The sequence below is a fragment of the Stenella coeruleoalba genome (assembly GCF_951394435.1).
Source record: "Stenella coeruleoalba genome assembly, chromosome: 4".
Classification (NCBI taxonomy): domain Eukaryota; kingdom Metazoa; phylum Chordata; class Mammalia; order Artiodactyla; family Delphinidae; genus Stenella; species Stenella coeruleoalba.
This window is the reverse complement of record NC_137149.1, coordinates 136,444,177-136,467,680: the sequence shown is the minus strand read 5'-3', so window position 1 is coordinate 136,467,680 and position 23,504 is coordinate 136,444,177. Positions and strand designations below refer to the sequence as shown.

The 23,504-nt window shown below is 40.3% G+C and overlaps 1 protein-coding gene across 11 annotated transcripts in view; it reads left to right on the top strand.

The window, feature by feature from the left end:
* BMPR1B (bone morphogenetic protein receptor type 1B) overlaps positions 1–23,504 on the top strand; it is a gene marked incomplete at its 5' end in the record, with an annotated part of 419,903 nt that overhangs the window by 386,620 nt on the left and 9,779 nt on the right. For all 11 annotated transcript variants that reach the window (XR_013828280.1, XM_079921151.1, XM_079921146.1 and 8 more), the window contains 3 exons: positions 4,201–4,393; positions 5,184–5,481; positions 23,075–23,250. Coding sequence is in view for 10 of the 11 variants with exons in the window: in XM_079921151.1 (XP_079777277.1) it covers positions 4,201–4,393; positions 5,184–5,481; positions 23,075–23,250 (667 nt within the window). The remainder of the gene's footprint in view (positions 1–4,200; positions 4,394–5,183; positions 5,482–23,074; positions 23,251–23,504) is intronic.

Sequence of the window (23,504 nt, the reverse complement as noted above, 5' to 3'; positions counted from 1 at the left end):
AGCTTGGTGAGCACGACATCCCTCTCCTCCCACCTCTTCCCCACCTGTTTCTTGAGCTCTAGCGTCAGCCTTGAGTAATTGTTTCGAAAATACAACGTGTTTTTAAAATCCATGCCTTTGCAAATGTAATGTCTTTCTGGAGAGTTCCTCAGACTATGGCTCAAGGCTTACCCCATGTTTTATCTCTGTGACAGATTAGCCCAGACTGAGCCAGTCTGTTTAACTTCTGTCTTAACAGTTTGCTTATTGTACCAGTGTAGCAGTTTAAAATAACATTGTAATTGGTGTTAGTGTACCTGTGTCTTTAGGTAGACTCTCATCTCTTTGGGGTGGAGACTACATTTTTTCACTTTGTATCCTTAGTAGCATACCTGAGTGATTAAAGAGGCTGCTCAATAATTTGTTTTTTCCACTCCAACTTTTAATATCTGTGAAAATTATAATATCTTACTTCTGTAATCTAGACACCAAAAAAACCCAGCATTTGACTATTAACTGGTCCAGTCCTGGCCAGACTCTCATTTAATCCTCATAGCAGCTGTGAGGTAGTACTAGAAATGTATCCCTGTATCACACAGCAGGGGCATAGGCCCCTGACTTGGGCCAACTGGTTAATATGTGGAGAAGCCAGGATTCAAACCCAGATGATCTGCCTGTAGAATCTGTGCTCTTCATGTTTGTGAACCAAATATTAAACAAAACAAAGAATTGCGTTTGATAGCAACAGGATGGGAAGAAGGATCCTGTCAAACTCAGTTTAGTGAGGGGAAATTCTCAGTATTACAGATTTACGATCCTGTTTTAAGATTTGATTTTTAAGATAAACAATGCAGAAATGCACAATAGTCTCTCTGCATATTAATTCCGATTTGTGGTTTATTTCATTAACGTAAAGGGAAAGTTCATGCCATGTGTATAAGCACATACTTGGACCTAATATTTGCCAAGTGACTTTGTATATAAATCCTTTAAGGGAGGAATATCATAGGGTGGTTGTAAGAATTAAGATAGTTTGCCTGCCATATATATATATATATATATATATAAAGATAAATCTACATATACAGATATATAAACAAATATACATATATATAAATAAACATACATACACATACATAAATAAATATACATATATAAATAAATATACATATATATAAATAAATATACACATACATATATAAATAAATATACATATAAACATGCCTGGCACATTTAATACATACATAGTAAGCGCTCAGTAAATAGTAACACTATTATTATTTATTTATACCCTATTTATCTGACCTCGTAAAGGAACAGAAGGTGAAGTAAATTGTCTAACTGAACATCAAACCTCTTAGTTGAGGAATCTTTCGTGAAAAATATTTCCAATATGTATCATTAAGTCAGCCTTACTAAGCAAAGTATTTTAAACAGTATATTCGTGTGTAGGGGTGTGTGTTTTGTTAATTCAGGGACATGTAGAGAGCACAGAGCATTACTTACAACTACATGGTTTTTAGTGTCCATCGTGTACACGGGCTTAACCGTTAGACACTATCAGATAGCTGATCACTAGATAAGAGGACATTTCTGAAATAGTGATAACTCCTTATAATCCTTATTCAGCTAATTGTACCCATTTTGCATGAAGTAATTCTTCTCTTTTTGGAATCACAATTATAGTGATGTTTTTTATTTATACAATCTAACTTTCAGAATTGATATCTAAGAATGTAATACAGAGGGAAAGTTTAAGTACAGAAAGACCTGAAACATTAACTAAATGAAATAAAAACTCAAATAACATAGTTAAAACATTTTTCAAATTATATTTTCAGGTCCATAGATGTTATAATAAATCTCAAAATATAAGTATATTTTAAATTTCTGAATATAATTTAGTGAGACTTTTTATCTTTGAGATAAGTTATTCCTGTTCTTGTGAGCATTGCCAATTCCAACTATGCTTTCATGAAATTAATTATATATGTTATCATTAGAAAATAAGTGGATATAAAGCTGTTTGCTAGGAAATGTTCTGTAGATTTACGTAAGTACTGCTTTGTAACATCTATAAATTAGTAATATTTCTTGAATAAATGTAGGAAGTCTCCTCAAGTCAATAATTTAACTACTTACGGATTTGGCTCTCAACTGCTTAGTGCCCTTGACGCTTCTGTTCCCTTATTTAGGAATGGAAATGTGCTGAAGGGGTCCTCACAGAGCCTTTCTGACTCCTAAAGGGAGGAAGGCTGCTCTTCGTACATACTTCCTCATTTCCTCCAGGCTGAGTGGCTAAATGGCATGTCAGTAATGCTTTTATTTTTTAATTCTTCTTTCACAGGAAAAGAAAAAAGGACTTTATCTTGTCCCCAAAAGCTTTCAGTCTGATATTAGTGCTGGTAATGGTTCTGGCAATGGATAGCATTACCTCTTGAATTGATAAAATCGTCCATTATGCAAAAACAGAGCAATCCCAGCTGATAGACATCTGTGGTAGGCAGAATACTGGCCCCCCCAAAATGTCCATGTCCTAATCCCTAGAATCTGTTATTTTACATGGTAAAGGGGAACGAAGGTTGCTTATCAGCTGTCCTTGAAGTGAGATTATTCTCGATTATCTAGGTGGACTCAGTATAATTACATGGCCCTTAAAAGTGCAAATACAGAAAGAAACACTTTGGGTTTACTTGATGCAAAGCATGTCTCTGCGAAGAGTACATTCCAATTTTCTGACCAGGTCTTATGAGAGTTCTATGTTAGATTCTTTATATAGGTCTCCCAAATTATGTAAATGGTCACCAATACTTAGCCCCTTCAGTCATGGAGTTCTTAAAACATTTAAGCAGAGGTAGAATGAAGATCATGTGTAAAGAGACTTACAACCTTTATGCCGTTTAGCTCTCCTATTTTCCTTCTCTTTGTCTCTGCTGCACTCTGTAATTCTTCAGAGCTCCCTCACAGTTTAACTTTCTCCCCAGCTCTAATCGGCTGTTTTACGTCTCCATTTTACATTTCTTGTTATGACAACTCTTCCACCTCAAAGTATAATTTTCAGTAATTTCTTACTGTTTCCTTGTATTTCATTCTGTCTCATTTATTCACACATCTCCTGTAGTGTTCTTGGCATTTTGTATTTGTATTCCAGTATCTGTAATCTGAAGGGGTTAAATCTGCTTGGATTGTTTCTCCTGCCTCTCATTTGCAGTGGCTGTTTCCTTTTGTTTTAAGGCGTTTTACTCTGTAGAATCTCTTTCTCTTTCCTTTCTTTCTCTCCCTCCATTTTCTTCTCTTCCTTCTCTCCTTCTCCCCCCAACCCCACCTTGGGGCTTTCCTTTATTTCCTTGTGAGCCCAACAATGTGTTATCAGTGTTTTGTTTCTTATATTTTATCCACGATCAAAGTTGTATGGTGGCAAGAGCTCCTTTAGAGCATCTAGTATCTCACCATAGTGGTGGAGTGAAACGTATTCTGCGAATGATTTCCTCAAGAGAGGATTTGTATTTGCTTTTGCCAGGAGCCATGGTGATGGTGTGCTACCAACCTAGGACAAATTTGGTACCATTCAGTGGTTCCGGCTTAATGCTAAAGCCCAGGGTTCAGTTTCTCTAATTTTAAAGGGGTCAAAGTTCATGTTCTAGATCTCAGTGCTGGTATTATTCTTTGTCCAGACAACAACCTGGCTTTTGAATATGCTGCTGAATGCTTATCTATCCCTGCTCTGGTCTTAACTCTGTCCTTCCTCTTTTCCTCCCTCCCTCCATTCCTCCCTGATCAGAGATTTCCTTTCTTTCTATGTGTGCCCAACAGTGCATTACATTTTTCTTTGGTTGTATTTTATCCAAACATATAGTGACATGATTCCCTTCAGAGTATCTAGTATCCCACTATAGTGGTAGAAGTGAAAAGTATTGTGTTCTGCCAATTACTGTGAACCCATTCAGGTTTTTTCTCTGTGAAAATAATAATAGGTAGAATAAAATACTTAATAATTTGGAAGCAATACTTCAAACACTCAAAATCCACATTCAATTTCAAATACATTTAAAAGAGGACAGCATAAATTAATAAATAAATGCAAATAAGTTGTCTCTGTAAAGAAAAACTACTGGCTAAATATATTTTACATGCATTTCTTCTCCGGAGGAAAAAAAAAAAAAGATTAAACAAAGCTGTTGTGCTGTGAATACACTAACAATGTGTTTTGGGATTTAACAGGTCCAGAGGACTATAGCTAAGCAGATTCAGATGGTGAAACAGATTGGAAAAGGGCGCTATGGGGAAGTTTGGATGGGAAAGTGGCGTGGCGAAAAGGTAGCTGTGAAAGTGTTCTTCACCACAGAGGAAGCCAGCTGGTTCCGAGAGACAGAAATATATCAGACAGTGTTGATGAGGCATGAAAACATTTTGGGTGAGTAAAAGTCTGTATAGCAGTGTTCAGGGTTTCCTAGCTTTCCTCTCTTTTTCTGTTAACATCTGCATATTAACTCATCTGTGTAGACCTGTTATGAAATATATAGACATTTTCTTCTTGGCATGAGCCCAAGAATGTCATACGCTTCTAATGGGAGACCTCGCAGGAGGAGTGACTAAGGCACTTCTGTGAATGAACGGTGGGTTGGAAATGGAACATGTTCAAAAAGCTTTTTCTTCCGGGACGGGAAATGCAAAACCAGAATTTCTTAAGGTTTCTTAGGGATTGAAGGAGCACATTGTTGCCTAAGTGCTGTGAAAAGTTATGGGAATTTTAGCTGCAGGGTTTATTTATGTCCAGAGTTTATATTGATAATTGATTTCCTTTTTATTTTCTCAAGTTAGAAATGATCTAGCTGGATCATTCAAGTAGAAAGAGTATAAGCTAATCATGGAGTGTGTGCCTGTTTTGTAAACAGTGTCTTATGTGTAACTGTAATACCAGGAACTATTTACTGTTAACCTCAAGATCATTTAAATATCAACTGCTGATTAGAAAGGGATCCTGTTTTCAGATACAAACTCTTAGTGTTTCTCCACGCCTGCTGTTTTGATGGCCTCTGATTGGTATTAGTGATTTAATACTGTCATAGGCACAATCAGAAAACTGAATGAAATGCCAAACAAAAGACACCTATGACAAAGAGTGATAGTTGAAAAAAATAATTATCCCGATAATATTCAGAAAACACATAGCACCAACCCTTTTTGTCTTTTTTTCCTTGTAGGGTTCATTGCTGCAGATATCAAAGGAACGGGGTCCTGGACCCAGTTGTACCTAATCACAGATTATCATGAAAATGGTTCCCTCTATGATTACCTGAAGTCCACCACCCTAGATACTAAGTCGATGCTGAAGTTAGCCTATTCTTCTGTCAGTGGCCTATGTCACTTACACACCGAAATCTTTAGTACTCAAGGCAAACCAGCAATTGCCCATCGAGATCTGAAAAGTAAGAACATCCTGGTGAAGAAAAATGGAACCTGCTGTATAGCCGATCTGGGCTTGGCTGTTAAATTTATTAGGTTAGTATCAAATGTGAACAACAAATATACGTTTTACGGTTCTTTTCTATCACTTTTTACAGATGATACATGTTCTAGCTCAGAGCTTTTAGGATATTTAGTGGAGGAGAAATTTTATTAATTTTGACTTTTCTGTGGAGGGAAGAAGAAGAAACATTTTCTTTACAACAGATAAACAGTGTTTGGGTCAGTCCTACTGTTCCTAAGCTCATCAGTGACCTGACTTCAAGACAGTGTTCACATAGGTTTGAGCTGTCATGAAGCTATTTAGAAAAGAGGTAGCTCATGTCCGGGATTGTGTGGTCAGAATTCTGCATAACATTTGTAAGTAGGGAAAGGTTTCAGGAAAGAGCTCCAGATTATATAGTGATAAAGGTGATTTTTATATGATATAAGAAAGATAACTTGCATAGATGATTCTATGAGAAATGTTAAAAACTAATAAGCAACACACTGCCAGTGTTCAGCACTATTTTACGATAGCTTCTGTGGGATGGGGAGGAAAGCCCCATGGTTGAGGCTCTATTTTGCTTACCTTTGCTCTATTCATAGCAGCTCCTTTGATCTTGTAGATGATGTAATTAGAAGAAATGGTTCTTCTGCTTTGAAAAAACGAGTTTGCAAACCACAGGAATAGAGGGAACATCATACACCTACCTTTTTAAAATGTCAGTTTAGACTTAGCCTTTATTAAATTGTTGGACCCTCTTATGGCTTTTTTTCCCCAAAGACTCTAGAATATAGAGAGGGTTCAAAGGGAACGCCATGGCAAAGAATAGAACTCACGAGAAAGGACTAATGGATTGGTATTTTCACCCAGAATTGAAGACTGAGGAGTGATAAAAATGATAGGTCCCAACTATATGAAGGTCTTCACCATTTAGAGGATGGCAGATGGAAGTTCTCAGTCTTTAAAAGCAAAGCAGGAGGAAATGCTTCAGACTGTAGATTTAAGTTAGAAATATGAATTGCCTGCCAATAAAGATCATTAAATTCTCTCTCTTCTGAATTATTTTTTCTGACCTTTTTCAAGTCTCCTCTACCAAAAAAATTTCCCATGATGCTTCTCAAATTACCAGCCTTTCTCCTTTCCTCCCTTGTTCAATTTCTCAGGAGTTCCAAAGAGTAATCTGCTTTCACAGTCTAGTACTTCATGATATTTTACAATTTGGCTTCTGCTCTGTTTTCTCCCGAAGCTCCTTTACTGAGGGACAGCGTTGGTTTTGTCGCCAGAAGCCTTTCTTCCTGTCATCGCACTCCCCGCAGTACCCGCACCTTTCTTCCTCCTGTGTTCCTGTTGGACCTTTATTCCAGCTTCTCCTCCTTTCTCTCTATGGGTTCTGCTCTCTGTCTGCTTCTTGAATATTTTCCCACGTCTCGATTTCCTGCTGCAGATGCTTTTCCTTCCTAGTTCCCAGTTTTGATCAATCCATTCTAAAATGTGAGGCGCCTGGCATTTCCTTTGTTCCCTAAGTTTGTGATTTGCTCAGTTGCATGAATTCTGTGTCCATGATATTCTCACTGGAACTGGGCCAGTTTGGGTCCTCCCTACCCTTTTTCTAGATTCTGGAGTCAAACATTTTGTAGTGATTTCCACTTTCCAATTATTTTCTACAGGCTGCTGCCAGATATATTTTCCTGAATCATAGTTTTGGACATCATCGTGATTTCATAGTTTCCTATGGCTTTGGGTTAAAATGTAGTTTCTGTTCTGAACACTTTATACTTTCTCACACCTTCAAGTGTTTTTAACATACTTTTATCTTATTCTGAATACCCAACATCCCCTCTTTTATTTCAATAACTACTGCTTATCTTCAGTTTCTTCCTTTGGGACCCCTGTTATTCTTCCCTTACAAGCCTGATTTTCAGTGACTTTTCTCATACACTTCTATGTGACCCTGGCTTGCTGTCATGACATCTCTCACACTATTGTGTGGTCATCATCGGCTGCTTATGTGTCATTCCTAGTGGAGACTAAGTTCCTTGGAGGTAGAGACCGTGTTTTTCTCAAATTACATGCCTCGTGCCTTTCCTTGGTGCCCATTACTTAGGGGTTGCTTCAGAATTTTGTATAAAAGATAAGTGAACGATTCCATATGGACTATAGGATGAAGGGGAAAAGCATTTTTTTTCGTAGCTCCAGAGATCTAGCGTGCTCCGGATTAAATCTACCTTTCTAGTTTTATAGCGCACAGACTCTCCAATTTGTATGCCGCCTTTTGCAAAACTGAACCTGTTTGTGTTTTCTCCATATATACTCCACGTTTGCTACTGCCTTCCTCTTGACTGAACAGCATCTAGCTTGGAATGCCCTTGTTTCTCCATGTAATGTAATCCAGTCTCAGAGTTGCGTTTATGTCACTTTACTCATCCCCCAGGTAGGAATAATGACATCATCTATTCTACTCCTGTAGTAATTTCCTGGCCCTTGTCTGCCTGATATTATGATGATTTTAGTACATGCCTCGTCTTGCCCTCCTCGTCCTTGGGCATCTTGAGAACAGGATCTATGCCACATTAATTAACGTATTTCCCATTGGACATGACATGGTGAGTTACCCATTATAGGTATTCCGGCATTGTTTTGAATCAATAAATGTTGGCAATATCAAAATAATTAAGAGCTCATCTTCTTTATAGACCCAAAAACAAACAAGGAAAGTGAGTATCTGTTATATTTCTGAAACTTCGTTCTGCTTAATGTAACAGGAATGAACTAAATGAACTCTCAAATTTCATGCAAACCCTGATTTAGGAAGTGGAAGGAAGTGCTTTAAGAAATAAATCAGAGTTTTATTTGGCGTATATTGACTAATTCATCAAGAGAGGAAGGCTATGAGGATACTGCCTCCGATGTATACCTGCACCTGTTGGGTGCACAGACCTCATATGGCTGAAGAGCCGCTGTGGGACCAGTTGCAATCCTGGGCCTCAGGTTCCTCTACATTAAATGGAGGTTGCATTTGATAATTTGAGGTCCTTTTCCTGTTTTTATTTTATATGTTTCAACAGAACTTTGGTCTTCTCATCTTTTGAGCCTCACTTTTAAACCTTGCTATACACGTTTCTTTGGTTTTCACTCTTTTCCTGACTTTCCTGTTTTGGGGTGTGGTGCATGTGCTCACACAGATATTTACAGCATTTTATAATAAGTGGGGTCAAAGCTAACCCAGTGTTGAGTTCTCAGACTTCATATGTGAACTTCCTGTGAGAACTTAATCTTTACCCTGGTCTCTATGTGGTAAGTGTTCTCTCAGGCTTTTAAATCGTTTCTGGGAGGTTCCCAGGGAAGTTGAGAGCCACAGAGAAAACAGACTGTGCATTAGAAATTTCCTGCTCATTTAATTTGTTTTTAATGCTGTATTGGTTTCTTCATGCATGCTCTTGTAAATGATGTAAGTGCTGATGCATTTCCTGCCCACAGAAGTTTAATCCGGGTGATGCCGTGGCAGACATTACCGTTACCCCAAATCTCTCTTGGGAGGAGAAAACAAAGACGTGTGAAATCCCTTGAAGGAACTTACAGAGCTTTTCACTTTTCCCTCTGGAGGCTCAGGCAACCCTTCTAGTACTTCAGTGACAGAATGATATATTTTCTTAGGGGGGAAATAAATCCTGGCTTAGGGCCTCTCAGGTATTAAATTTTAAATAGAAAACCTGCAGTGAAGACTGGGCTGTAACACACATCTCCCAGTTGATGATTATCGAATTGTCCAAGTGCAGAGGACAAGAGGGTACTGAATGTCCTCAGTCTTTCAATGTCATTATTTTTACCACTGCTTCTGGTTTGTATACTTGGTGGTTTTTTTAAAAAGTGACATGGTTAAATCACTGGCCAAAGTCATAGACCAAGCTGTAGTGGCAGAGTCCGCACTCCCAGTCAGGGTTTCTGCCGCCTTATCTATCTTCTGTTGAAGAATTTTTATGTCAGGGTTCTGTTTCTAAGAAGCCCTGAGATTTCTCAACATTTAATCATAGGAGTAATGAGTTCTGTTGTAAATTGCTGTAGAAAACTCTCCTGCTTGGTTAACATCTGACCGGGCGGAGCTCAGTTCAGCAAATCAGTTCCATGGCTGTTTGCAAGGTACTTCAGGAAACACAAAGGATGTGCACAGCCCCTTCTTCTGAAGGCTCGTGAGAATATTTCATGCTCTGGGAGGTCATCTTAGTCTCTCTAAGAGATAATTCAGTATTCTCTGTTATGTTTCATGTGTAGTTAATTTCAAACATCAGTTGTGAGCCACAAGCAAACCAATGGCCTCCTTCACGTCTTCTGCCTCCTGCCCTTTTTTTTGGGGGGGTACGCGGGCCTCTCACTGTTGTGGCTTCTCCCGTTGCAGAGCACAGGCTCCGGACGCACAGGCTCCGGACGCGCAGGCTCAGCGGCCATGGCTCACGGGCCCAGGCGCTCCGCGGCATGTGGGATCCTCCCAGACCGGGGCACGAACCTGTGTCCCCTGCATCGGCAGGCGGACTCTCAACCACTGCGCCACCAGGGAAGCCCCCTCGTGCCCTTTTTTCATTGTTCTTTAAAGTTCAGTTCGTATTTTTAAAAAAGCTTTTTATATTATTAAAGGTGTATGATGTTTGCTTCTCCTCTTTCTCTATTACCTTTTTATCTCCCTTCTCCCTCTCTCCCTCTCTCCCTGTGTAAGGCATCAACAACGTCCAGCAGAAGACCACCCACACGTGCCCAAAGGCTCAGTGAGGTAGAGCCACCTTGCTGGAGCTAACAGCTTGATTCCCCGGCTGGCCTCTGGCCACAGTGGGCTCTGCCTGTGATTCCATGAAACTCCCCCTTCAGTTGATGGGACACGGGGAGTGTGCACCGTGCTGACACATGCTGTGGCTTTTTCCTCTACGTAACACTTCTTGCAAGAATTCCTGCTATGGATTTATAATTAGAAGCTTAATTAGCATAAAAATATTTAATATAAAGTCAGGTTAAGATAGATACTATATTTTTAACTATCCCCTTTATTTCCTGCCACCAAAATAATAATCTTCTTCCTGCCCTTCTTCCAGCACATGATAGCCAAGAGTGTAGGGCACACCCTGCCCCACCGGATTGTATGGGCGCTCAGATTCATTCTCCGGTCCCCTCAGGATCCTGGTGGGAGGCCCCACTTTCAGCCTTCTGCACCCACGGGAGCTCTTTGATTCTTTCCCTCAGTTATGCTAATGCCTGCAGTGCACACGCCACTGTAGACACCAGTGCTAGACCGAGGGGGGGACACTACAGGCAGCCGCCTGCGTACGAGCAGTAAGTTTTAGACAATAAAACCAATTAACATTATCACTATGTGCAAAGTTCTAAACGGTGTCGGTGACAAAGTGACATCTCCAGTAGCGTGCATTTCTTCTACTGTCTTCTCCTTAGTATGCCCCTCCCTTGCACCTTCAGAAGAGAAGAGGAAAATCTTAGTTTTGTATCTTTTTCTTTTCTCTCTTTCTCTCTCTCTTTCTCTCTCTCTTTCTCTCTCTCTTTCTCTCTCTCTTTCTCTCTCTCTCTCTCTCTCTCTCTCACACACACACACACACACACACACACACACACACAGTATCAAAGTCATCTTTGCTTTACTTCCCCATTTGGAGCCGTTGCCTTAGGATCCCTCACTTACTTGGTGGCTCCAGGTGAGAGGAGCCACTCAAAGTGTGCATCCGTGTAGGGGGCCCTTTGTCATCAGTGTGGACCTCTTCCTTCACCATGCTGGCTTTTTTTTTATATCCTGCCACTGTCAGTCAAGTGACGTTGGTCAGAAATAGGAACTTGGTTGTCATGCCTCTTTGTGGAACCCCAGCTGAGGGCACCCTAGGTTTTGAGATTCGAATAAAATGAGGCTTTATTGTCCCTGTTCCTCCCTAGTGCAGCAGGGAACTCAGTGTCATTCACAGCACATCTGTGGATCCTAAGGAGCTTGTTTGCCTCTTTGTCACGTCAGCCTTACATCTCTGATACATGTTGTACCTTTTCTACATGATGCAGCTGCTGATTCTTTTCTTCCACAAACACTGTCAGCTCAAGATTGAACACATCTTTACTGGGGTGTGTTGTAGGGTATTGCATGATAATTAGTTATTAAAATTCACACTACCAGAACATTTTTCCCTTTTTTTTTTCCTATAGGACCTTAGTGTCTTGTCATAACCCTGGGCCTGGGAAAGAACCCCTCTTCTCTCCAGGTGGCTTGCCCCTTACCCCCAACCTCCCAAGTTACCCATCTTTCCTTCCTTCCTCCCTCCCTCACTCCCTCCCTCCCTCCCTCCCTCCTTTCCTTACTTCCCTTTATTTATTTATTTACATCTTTATTGGAGTATAATTGCTTTACAATGCTGTGTTAGTTTCTGCTGTATAACAAAGTGAATCAGCTGCACATATACATATATCCCCATATCTTCTCCCTCTTGCATCTCCCTCCCACCCTCCATATCCCACCCCTCTAAGTGGTCACAGAGTACCGAGCTGATCTCCGTGTGCTATGTGGCTGCCTCCACTAGCTATCTATTTTACATTTGGTAGTGTATATAAGTCCATACCACTCTCTCACTCCGTCCCAGCTTACCCTTCCCCATCCCCGTGTCCTCAAGTGCGTTCTCTACGTCTGCGTATTTATTCCTGTTCTGCCCCTAGGTTCATCAGAACACTATTTTTTTTTATTCCATATATATGTGTTAGCATGCAGTATTTGTCTTTCTCTTTCTGACTTACTTCACTCTGTATGACAGATTCTAGGTCCATCCACCTCACTACAAATAACTCAATTTCGTTTCTTTTTATCACTGAGTAATAGTCCGTTGTATATATTTGCCACATCTTCTTTATCCATTCATATGCCGAGGACACTTAGGTTGCTTCCATGTCCTGGCTATTGTAAATAGAGCTGCAATGAACATTTTAGTACATGACTCTTTTTGATTATGGTTTTCTCAGGGTATATGCCCAGTAGTAGGATTGCTGGGTCATATGGTAGTTCTATTTGTAGTTTTTTAAGGAACCGCCATACTGTTCTCCATAGTGGCTGTATCAATTTACATTCCCACCAACAGTGCAAGAGGGTTCCCTTTTCTCCACACCCTCTCCAGCATTTACTGTTTGTAGATTTTTTGATGATGGCCATTCTGACCAGTGTGAGATGATACCTCATTGTGGTTTGATTTGCATTTCTCTAATGATGTGTGATGTTGAGCATTCTTTCATGTGTTTGTTGGCAATCTGTATATCTTCTTTGGATAAATGTCTATTTAGGTCTTCTGCCCGTACTTGGATTGGGTTGTTTGTTTTTTTGATATTGAGCTGCATGAGCTGCTTGTAAAATTTTGCAGATTAATCCTTTGTCAGTTGCTTCATTTGCAAACATTTTCTCCCATTCCGAGGGTTGTCTTTTCGTCTTGTTTATGTTTTCCTTTGCTGTGCAAAAACTTTTAAGTTTCATTAGGTCCCATTTGTTCATTTTTGTTTTTATTTCCACTACTCTAGGAGGTGGGTCAAAAAGGATCTTGCTGTGATTTATGTCATTCAGTGTTCTACCTATGTTTTCCTCTAAGAGTTTTATAGTGTCTGGCCTTAATTTAAGTCTTTAATCCATTTTGAGTTTATTTTTGTGTATGGTGTTAGGCAGTGTTCTAATTTCATTCTTTTACATGCAGCTGTCCAGTTTTCCCAGCACCATTTATTGAAGAGGCTGTCTTTTCTCCATTATATATTCTTGCCTCCTTTATCAAAAATAAGGTGACCATATGTGCATGGGTTTATCTCTGGTCTTTCTGTCCTGTTCCATCGATCTATATTTCTGTTTTTGTGCCAGTACCATACTGTCTTGATTACTGTAGCTTTGTAGTATAGTCTGAAGTCAGGGAGCCTGATTCCTCCAGCTCCGTTTTTTTCCCTCAAGACTGCTTTGGCTATTTGGGGTCTTTTGTGTTTCCATACAAATTGTGAAATTTTTTGTTCTACTTCTGTGAAAATTGCCATTGGTAGTTTGATACACATTGCACTGAATTTGTAGATTGCTTTGGGTGGTATAGTCTATTTCACAATGTTGATTCTTCCAATCCAAGAACATGGTATATCTCTCCATTTGTTTGTATAATCTTTAATTTCTTTCATCAGTGTCTTACAGTTCTCTGCTTACAGGTCTTTTGTCTCCTCAGGTAGGTTTATTCCTAGGTATTTTATTCTTTTTGTTGCAATGGTAAATGGGAGTGTTTCCTTAATTTCTGTTTCAGATGTTTCATCATTAGTGTATAGGAATGCAAGAGATTTCTGTGCATTAATTTTGAATCCTGCTACATAACCAAATTCTTTGATTAGCTCTAGTAGTTTTCTGGTAGCTTCTTTAGGATTCTCTATATATAGTATCATTTCATCTGCAAACAGTGACAGCTTTACTTCTTCTTTTCCAATTTAGATTCCATTTATTTCTTTTTCTTCTCTGATTGCTGTGGCTAAAAGTTCCAAAACTGTGTTGAATAATAGTGGTGAGAGTGGGCAACCTTGTCTTGTTCCTGATCTTAGTGGAAATGCTTTCAGTTTTTCACCATTGAGAACAATGCTGGCTGTGTGTTTGTCATATATGGCCTTTAGTATGTTGAGGTAAGTTCCCTCTGTGCCTACTTCCTGGAGGGTTTTTATCATAAATGGATGTTGAATTTTGTCAAAAGCTTTTTCTGCATCTCTTGAGATGATCATACAGTTTTTCTCCTTCAGTTTGTTAATATGGTGTATCACATTGATTGATTTGCATATATTGAAGAATCCTTGCATTCCTGGGATAAACCCCACTTGATCATGGTGTATGATCCTTTAAATGTGCTGTTGGATTCTGTTTGCTAGTATTTAGTTGAGGATTTTTGCATCTGTGTTCATCAGTGATATTGGCATGTAGTTTTCTTTCTTTTGTGACATCTTTGGTTTTGCTATCAGGGTGACAGTGGCCTTGTTGAAGGAGTTCGGAAGTGTTCCTCCCTCTGCTATATTTTGGAAGAGTTTGAGAAGGATAGGTGTTAATGCTTCTCTAAATGTTTGATAGAATTTGACTGTGAAGCCATCTGGTCCTGGGTTTTTGTTTGTTGGAAGATTTTTAATCACAGTCTCAGTTTCATTTCTTGTGGTTGGTCTATTTATATTTTCTATTTCTTCCTGGTTCAGTCTTGGAAGGTTGTGCTTTTGTAAGAATTTGTCCATTTCTTCCAGGTTGTCCATTTTATTGGTATATAGTTGCTTGTAGTAATCTCTCATGATCCTTTGTATTTCTGCAGTGTCAGTTGTTACTCCTCCTTTTTCATTTCTAATTCTATTGATTTGAGTCTTCTCCCTTTTTTTCTTGATGAGTCCAGCTAATGGTTTATCAATTTTGTTTATCTTCTCAAAGAAGCAGCTCTTAGTTTTATTGATCTTTGCTATCGTTTCATTCATTTCTTTTTCATTTATTGCTGATCTGATCTTTATGATTTCTTTCCTTTGCTAACTTTGGAGGTTTTTTGTTGTTCTTTCTCTAATGGCTTTATGTGTAAGGTTAGGTTTTTTATTTGAGATTTTTCTTGTTCCTTGAGGTAGGATTGTATTACTATAAAATTCCCTCTTAGAACTGCTTTTGCTGCATCCCATAGATTTGGGGTCATCATGTTTTCATTGTCATTTGTTTCTAGGTATTTTTTGATATCCTCTTTGATTTCTTCAGTGATCTCTTTGTTATTAAGTGGTGTATTGTTTAGTCTCCATGTGCTTGTACTTTTTACACATTTTTTTCCTGTAGTTGATATATCTAGCCTCATAGCATTGTGGTTGGAAAAGATACTTGATACGATTTCAACTTTCTTAAATTTACCAAGGCTTGATTTGTGACCCAAGATATGATCTATCCTGGAGAATGTTCCATGAGCACTTGAGAAGAAAGTGTATTCTGTTTATGGATGGAATGTCCTGTAAATATCAATTAAGTGCATCTTGCTTAATGTGTCATTTAAATCTTGTATTTCCTTATTTATTTTCAGTTTGGATGATCTGTCCATTGGTGAAACTGGGGTGTTAATGTCCCCTACTATGATTGTGTTACTCTCAATTTCCCCTTTTATGGCTGTTAGCATTTGCCTTATGTATTGAGGTGCTCCTATGTTGGGTGCACAAATATTTACAATTTTTACATTTTCTTCTTGGATTGATCCCTTGATCCTTATGTAGTGTCCTTCTTTGTCTCTTGTAATACTCTTTGTTTTAAAGTCTATTTTGTGTGATAGGTGAATTGCTACTTCAACTTTCTTTTATTTCTTTTTTGTGATACGCGGGCCTCCCACCGCTGCAGCCCCTCCCGCTGAGGAGCACAGGTTCCGGACGCGCAGGGTCAGCGGCCATGGCCCACAGGCCCAGCCGCTCCGCGGCATGCGGGATCCTCCTGGACCAGGGCACGAACCCACATCCCTTGCATTGGCAGGCGGACCCCCAACCACTGCGCCACCAGTGAAGCCCCAGCTTTCTTTTGATTTCCATTTACACAGAATGTCTTTTTCCATCCACTCACTTTCAGTCTGCATGTGTCCCTAGGTCTGAAGTGGGTCTCTTGTAGGCAGCATATGTACGGGTCTTGTTTTTGTATCCATTCAGCCAGTCTGTTTCTTTTGGTTGGAGCATTTAATCCATTTACATTTAAGGTAATTATCTATATGTATTTTCTTATTACCATATTCTTAATTGTTTTGGTTTGTTATTGTAGGTCTTTTCCTTCTCTTGTGTTTCCTCCCTAGAGTAGTTCCTTTAACATTTGTTGTAAAGCTCGTTTGGTGGTGCTGAATTGTTTTAGCTTTCGCTTGTCTGTAAAGGTTTAATTTCTCCGTCAAATCTGAATGAGATCCTTGCTGGGTAGAGTAATCTTGGTTGTAGGTTTTTGCCTTTTATCACTTTAAATATGTCCTGCCACTCCCTTCTGGCTTGCAGAGTTTCTTCTGAAAGATTAGCTTTTAACCTTATGGGGATTTCCTTGTATATTATTTGTTGTTTTTTGCTTGCTGATTTTAATACTTTTTCTTTGTATTTAATTTTTGATAGTTTGATTAATATGTGTCTTGGCATGTTTCTCCTTGGATTTATCCTGTATGGGAGTCTCTGTGCTTCCTGGACTTGATTAACTATTTCCTTTCCCATATTAGGAAAGTTTTGAACTGTAATCTCTTCAAATATTTTCTCAGTCCCTTTCTTTTTCTCTTCTTCTTCTGGGACCCCTATAATTCAAATATTGGTGTGTTTAATGTTGTCCCAGAGGTCTCTGAGACTGTCTTCATTCTTTTCATTCTTTTTTCTTTATTCTGCTCTGCAGTAGTTATTTCCACTATTTTATCTTCCAGGTCTCTTATCGGTTCTTCTGCCTCAGTTATTCTGCTATTGATTCTTTCTAGAGAATTTTTAATTTCATTTATTGTGTTGTTCATCATTGTTTGTTTGCTCTTCATTTCTTCTAGGTCCTTGTTAAATGCTTCTTGTATTTTCTCCACTGTGTTTCCACGATTTTGGATCATCTTTACTATCATTGCTCTGAATCCTTTTTCAGGTAGACTGCCTATTTGCTCTTCATTTGTTTGGTCTGGTAGGTTTTTACCTTGCTCCTTCATCTGCTGTGTGTTTTTCTGTCTTCTCATTTTGCTTAACTTACTGTGTTTGGGGTCTCCTTTTTGCAGGCTGCAGGTTCGTAGTTCCTGTTGTTTTTGGTGTCTGCCCCCAGTGGCTAAGGTTGGTTCAGTGGGTTGTGCAGGCTTCCTGGTGGAGGTGAGTAGTGCCTGTGTTCTGGTGGATGAGTCTGGATCTTGTCTTTCTGATGGGCAGGTCCACGTCTGGTGGTGTGTTTTGGGGTGTCTGTGACCTTATTATGATTTTAAACAGCCTCTCTGCTAATGGGTGGGTTGCGTTCCTGTCTTGCTAGTTGTTTGGCATGTTGTGTCCAGCACTGGAGCTTGCTGGTCTTTGAGTGGAGCTGGGTCTTAGCACTGAGATGGAGATGTCTGGGAGAGCTCTTGCTGTTTGATATTATGTGGAGCTGGTAGGTCTCTGGTGGACCAATGTCCTGAACTTGGGTCTCCCACCTCAGAGGCACAGGCCTGACACCCGGTCAGAGCACAAAGACCCTGTCAGACACATGGCTCAGAAGAAAAGGGAGAGAAAAAGAAAGAAAGAAAAATAAAATAAAGTTATTAAAAAATAAAAAAATTTTAAAAATTTAAAAGTAATTATAAAATAAAAGAGCAACCAAACCAAAAAACAAATCCATCTATGATAACAAGCACTAAAAACTATACTAAAAAAAGAAAGTGGACAGACAGAACCTTAGGACAAATGGTAAAAGCAAAGCTATACAGACAAAATCACACACAGAAGCATACACATACTCACAAAAAGAGAAAAAGGAAAAAAAAAAAATCGTTGCTCCCTAAGTTCACTGCCTCAATTTTGGGATGATTCGTTGTCTATTCATGTATTCCACAGATGCAGGATACATCAAGTTGACTGTGGAGATTTAATCTGCTGCCCCTGAGGCTGCTGGGAGAGATTTCCCTTTCTCTTCTTTGTTCGCACAGCTCCCAGGGCTCAGCTTTGGATTTGGACACGCTTCTGGGTGTAGATCGCCTGAGGGTGTCTGTTCTTCGCTCAGACAGGACAGGGTTAAAGGAGCCGCTGATTCGGGGGGTCTGGCTCACTCAGGCCGTGCGTTCTCCTGGGGAAGTTGCCCCTGGATCACGGGACCCTGGCAGTGGCGGGCTGCACAGGCTCCCGGAAGGGGGGTGTGGAGAGTGACCTGTGCTCGCACACAGGCTTCTTGGTGGCGGCAGCAGCAGCCTTAGCATCTCATGCCCGTCTCTGGGGTCCGCGCTGATAGCCGCGGCTCACGCCCGTCTCTGGACCTCCTTTAAGGAGCGCTCTTAATCCCCTCTCCTCGCGCACCAGGAAACAAAGAGGCAAGAAAAAGTCTCTTGCCTCTTCAGCAGGTCCAGACTTTTCCCCGGACTCCCTCCCGGCTAGCCGTGGCGCACTAACCCCCTGCAGGCTGTGTTCATGCTGCCAACCCCAGTCCTCTCCCTGCGCTCCGACGGAAGCCCGAGCCTCAGCTCCCAGCCCCGCCCGCCCCGGCGGGTGAGCAAACAAGCCTCTCGGACTGGTGAGTGCCGGTCGGCGCCGATCCTCTGTGCGGGAATCTCTCCGTTTGGCCCTCCGCACCCCTGTTGCTGTGCTCTCCTCCGCGGCTCCGAAGCTTCCCCCCTCTGCCACCCGCAGTCTCCGCCCGCGAAGGGGCTCCTAGTGTGTGGAAACCTTTCCTCCTTCACGGCTTCCTCCCACTGGTGCAGGTCCCATCCCTATCCTTTTGTCTCTGTTTTTTCTTTTTTCTTTTGCCCTATCCAGGTATTTGGGGAATTTCTTGCCTTTTGGGAGGTCTGAGGTCTTCTGCCAGCATTCAGTAGGTGTTCTGTAGGAGTTGTTCCACGTGTAGATGTATTTCTGATGTATTTGTGGGGAGGAAGGTGATCTTCACGTCTTACTCTTCTGCCATCTTGAAGGTCTCTGACTGTTTTTAGGTATTTTAATTTTATCCTGTCCCAGCCCTGCTGTCTCTAAAGTTCATAAGAAAAGTACCCATTAAAGTATGATTCTAGCACAGGGTTTTTTCTGGAGAGGAATTTACTCTACATCCCTTAACTTATTTTATTCAAATTTTACTTTTATTTTCTTCCAGTTCCACTTAAATCTGTATCTTAGTGGTACTCACATTAACAGGGACAAAAGCCTTGTTGGATCTAGTAGAAGTATTAGTTGTAAAAACATGATTGGGTAACAGTGCCCCTGTAATTCTCTAAACCCAGTTCTTTAATCATGACCCTTTTGTGCAAATATTTCCATCCCTTCTCTACGGGAAAGGAGAAGAGAGATCGTGTTTCCTCTACAGTGAATGCAGCACCCACATTTTGATGGTAGAAATGTATCTTTTCTGTACTTTTGTCCAGTTTATTTAGAGGACTTTTGATCTTCAGAGCCTTGTGCCTCTAACCTGTGCCTTAATCCTTGACATGTATACTTTTCTTGGTCCTCATCCTGCTGTTCTTTTTATTTATAATATATTTTAAGCATACAGATAATATAAAAAATAATGAGTCACTCATGTAATAATTTAAGAATGATATTAACAATTTGCCTTATTTTTGTCTGGTCTTTTTTTTTAAAAAAAGAAATCCAGTGTTAAAGAACCCTTTTGTACTCTCCTCCCTGTTTTATCCTCCCTTTTCCACCCAGAAGTAACCAGTATCCCGGTTGGCATTTATATTTCCTGTATGTGATTTGACAATTTACACACATATGTGTACGTGTAGCCACTGCGGCACATGGAATTATGTTGTGGGTTCGGAGTTCTTCTCCGACTCTGCCCCCTTGTGCTGTATCCATCTTTTCTTGCCAACATCTGCTCTCAGCCCTCCCGGCCTCCATGGAAAAGGAAGGCAGGGAAAGCTGAAGGCAACCTGGCCTTTTCTTCTTCCTCCCTTCTGCTTGGCCCTTTCCTTCAGTGACTCCGTACCTAGCCTCAAGGCTCTGCACTGTCTGACTCTACTTCCCGTCTCTTTTTCTTCTTTTACTCTTGCTGCCCGAGTGTTAAATCACTTTAATTTCTCTTTTTGGTCTTGAAGATTAATACAAGTTCCATTTTTCTCTGCCCTTATTTGAGGACGGGTAAGATAATGTGACTGAAGACCTGGGAGAGAAATACAGTATAATTACTTTCAAGTAGAGAAACCCTCCCGAGGGAAGAAGGGAGAGAGCTGTGTATCTTGGAGGATCTGATACTTTGTCATGTCAGATGGGAATTACTTATAGTTAGTATGTTTGTTCTTTAAATATAGTGCTAAAGGCGTGTGCCGTTGGGTTAATAGTCACCTGTTACAAAATTAATTTGCTTAACAAAATTCAGTTTATCTTCCTGTATACCTGTAATGTCTCCTTTTATGGTCTACAGAGATTTTTACGTATCTCTTTAAATCACGCACAGTGAAGTTTACTATAAAAAGGCCTTTTCCTTCTTTCGTTTAAAGTATATTCTTTATCTGCCGTGTGCAAGGCACACTGTGAGTGGAGACGAAGGGGGCTGTGCTCTTTAGGGACATAACAAATGATTATGACAGTTATTCAGAGCTCAGAGGAGTTTACTGTCTTAGGGTGGAAGATGGATATTTATTGAGATACTACAAGGGAGAATATTTATTCAGATTCTTCTAGGGGAAGATATTTACTCAGAGACTCGCAGGGGAGATGTTTATTCAGATACTAGTGGGGGAACCCCTAGGATGGGGGGAGGAAGGTTGAAGAGGTACAGCTGTGCCGAGCACACGTGGCCTGTGTAAGGGACTGGTTTGGGGGCCTTTGATGGGCAAGCCACATCCTTGACTATATGTTTTTTCAGTGTTTGAGGGAATGAGAGTTTAGAGAACTGTGTATAGTCTGCCCATCACAAATCTTAATTCCGTTATCATAGAATACCAGTTACCTCTTAGTTTTCCAATAGATGTCTCCATGTCACGAATTCCATCAGCCCTTCCTGGCCTCCCGAATCCAAATAAAACATTAAGGACCTAAGTGTAAGAATGGAAAGGAATTGCCTAAAATCTTTATCACCTGTGGTCAGAGTATGTCTTTGGCTTAAATGCGCTCCTGCAGGGCCCATGCTAGGACTGTTTCTGGTTTCCCTTCCCAGGACATGTTCTGGAATGTAATTTAGGCCCCTTAGCATCTTCTTTCCATCTGCAAACCCCCATGTTCGTTTCTCTGCATAGAACCCAGAATCCTCTATCCAATCCCAGCACTGTCTTTCTCTAATGATTCAAAATTATAAATTATAACACACACATATAACATATTAATGAAATATCCACTGTGTGTTCACATAAGAGGTGTCAGTGGGTAGAAGAGGAGAGAAATTGCTTTATAATTGAAGATGGAGCCTTTGTGGCATCTTTTAAATCTAATGGTTATCATTAAGCCTCTTCTCTGCTCAACGTTCCTTCCTTACTATGTACTATTTAGGTACACAGGTGACATTTTTCTATTGTATCCTGCTGGTAAATACTATGATTCACGTTTTAAACTCTTTCTAGTCTTAGAAAAGAGCCCAGAGCACTAAGACCTACGTTCACAGATGGTAAGGAGTACCAGCTCGTTAGTTTTTTTTCATTTTAAACAATTTCCACTTTAACTTTTATTTTAGGAAAAGAGGCTCCTTGAGAGTTGTTGCTTTGAGAAGATCCCAAGGGGCCTAATGAGTATCCTAGTGACACGTCTGATGAAATAGCTTTAGCTTAAGGATTTTAGCTGGAAGTGAATTTTAAAGGGTCGTAAGAATGAAGCTCTATAAGTGTTAGTAAATGTAAACAGTGTTGAGATATACAGAGTTTTAGAAGACAGAGATTGAGGCGATAAGATCAGGCCCAGAGGTTTTTTCCCCAAAAGCCACTAGTGTTTTGCTAAGTTTGCAGGTGTCTGTGACACAGCATGATAAATGTGATATCTGACTTATGCAACTGTTTTCCACGTTGAGGAAAAAGAACATGTAAATGCTTGAGAGTCAGTGGAGTGTGATGAAAAGAAAAAGAAAAACTCTTGGGAATCGGGAGAGAGGAAGGTTTATCCAAGGTTTTCCACAAACTTCAGATTAATTGTGAGTTTTTGTACAAGACCTTTCCTGTCTCATAGTTTCATCATCCGTCTAAATGGGGGCTCATCACCCCTCAGTCCCAGTAGTTTCTATTGAGCTGTGGGACTTGTTAGACTTGTGCTGTGTGCTCGCTGCTGCACTGGCAGCCATGTCACACGCATCCTCTCATTTCATGGTCAGCCCCTCGAGTCATCATAGTTTAGCAGCTTTGCAACATGGGTTCGTAGCTCCGGCTCCAGCTCGCGGCACCGAGGCCATGGTTCCTGTGTGCCAGCCTCTAGATCGATGTCCTTCCACCAGGAATTTCTTCCCCATCCGTGGGGAATAATAATGAATGGAGCATGTTGTGAAATTTTCTTAAAGCTAAAGATATTCTATTCAATGACTTCCTTTTGTTATTAAAAATACATGTTATTCGGTTTATGAAATAATAGTGATGGTAGAAAGCTCTTTTATAGGTCTCTGCTTATCAAAATAAAACGTTTGCAAATCTTTGTTGGTCCTCTCCTCCCATCCCTTTTTACTTGTTTGTAGCTATAAAAGCCTCCCAACACTTGGCTTAAGAAATACTGTCTGAAACCAAATTGACACGTGCACCTGCCAATTTTAAGAGCAAAGCGACTAAAATATGAAGGGAAGGATGGTATTTTCTAGATATTTAGCAATAATTTAGAGCTTACACTTGATCTAGTGGCAATGCTATCCTATATGTGGCAGATTCGTTCTGATTGAACATCATCTACGTTGGGTTTTTACCTGTGAATATTTAACTTTTGGCAGGAAGTATTTTTTAAGGAACCCTGGAAGGATATCCTTTCCCACCTTTCATTAAAGCCCTGGGTCAGGAATCACCTTGATTGTCATTTGTTGGTCCTCTTCAGTGCTTATAGTGCTTTGCTTTACTTTTTCCTTAGTGATACGAATGAAGTTGACATACCACCCAACACTCGAGTTGGCACCAAACGCTATATGCCTCCAGAAGTGTTGGATGAGAGCTTGAATAGAAATCACTTTCAGTCTTACATCATGGCGGACATGTACAGTTTTGGACTCATCCTGTGGGAGGTTGCTAGGAGATGTGTATCAGGAGGTAAGTGACCGCGATACTGTTGGAGCTGCTACAAACCCTTTCTTTCTGATCAGAAATCAGAGTTGTCTTGTTTGCAGAATCAGGTTTGATTTGATGTTCCCCTTTATTTCTGTTGACGCAGTCTCAGTCCTCCCAGGAAACGATATTTAACCTCGTAGAATAATCTTTGACTGCCTCCTTCCCTTCGCCAGCTACTGATGAGTCTCTTCCAGAGCTTCCTCTTGCCTTTTCAGAGATCACCCCCTTCCACCATG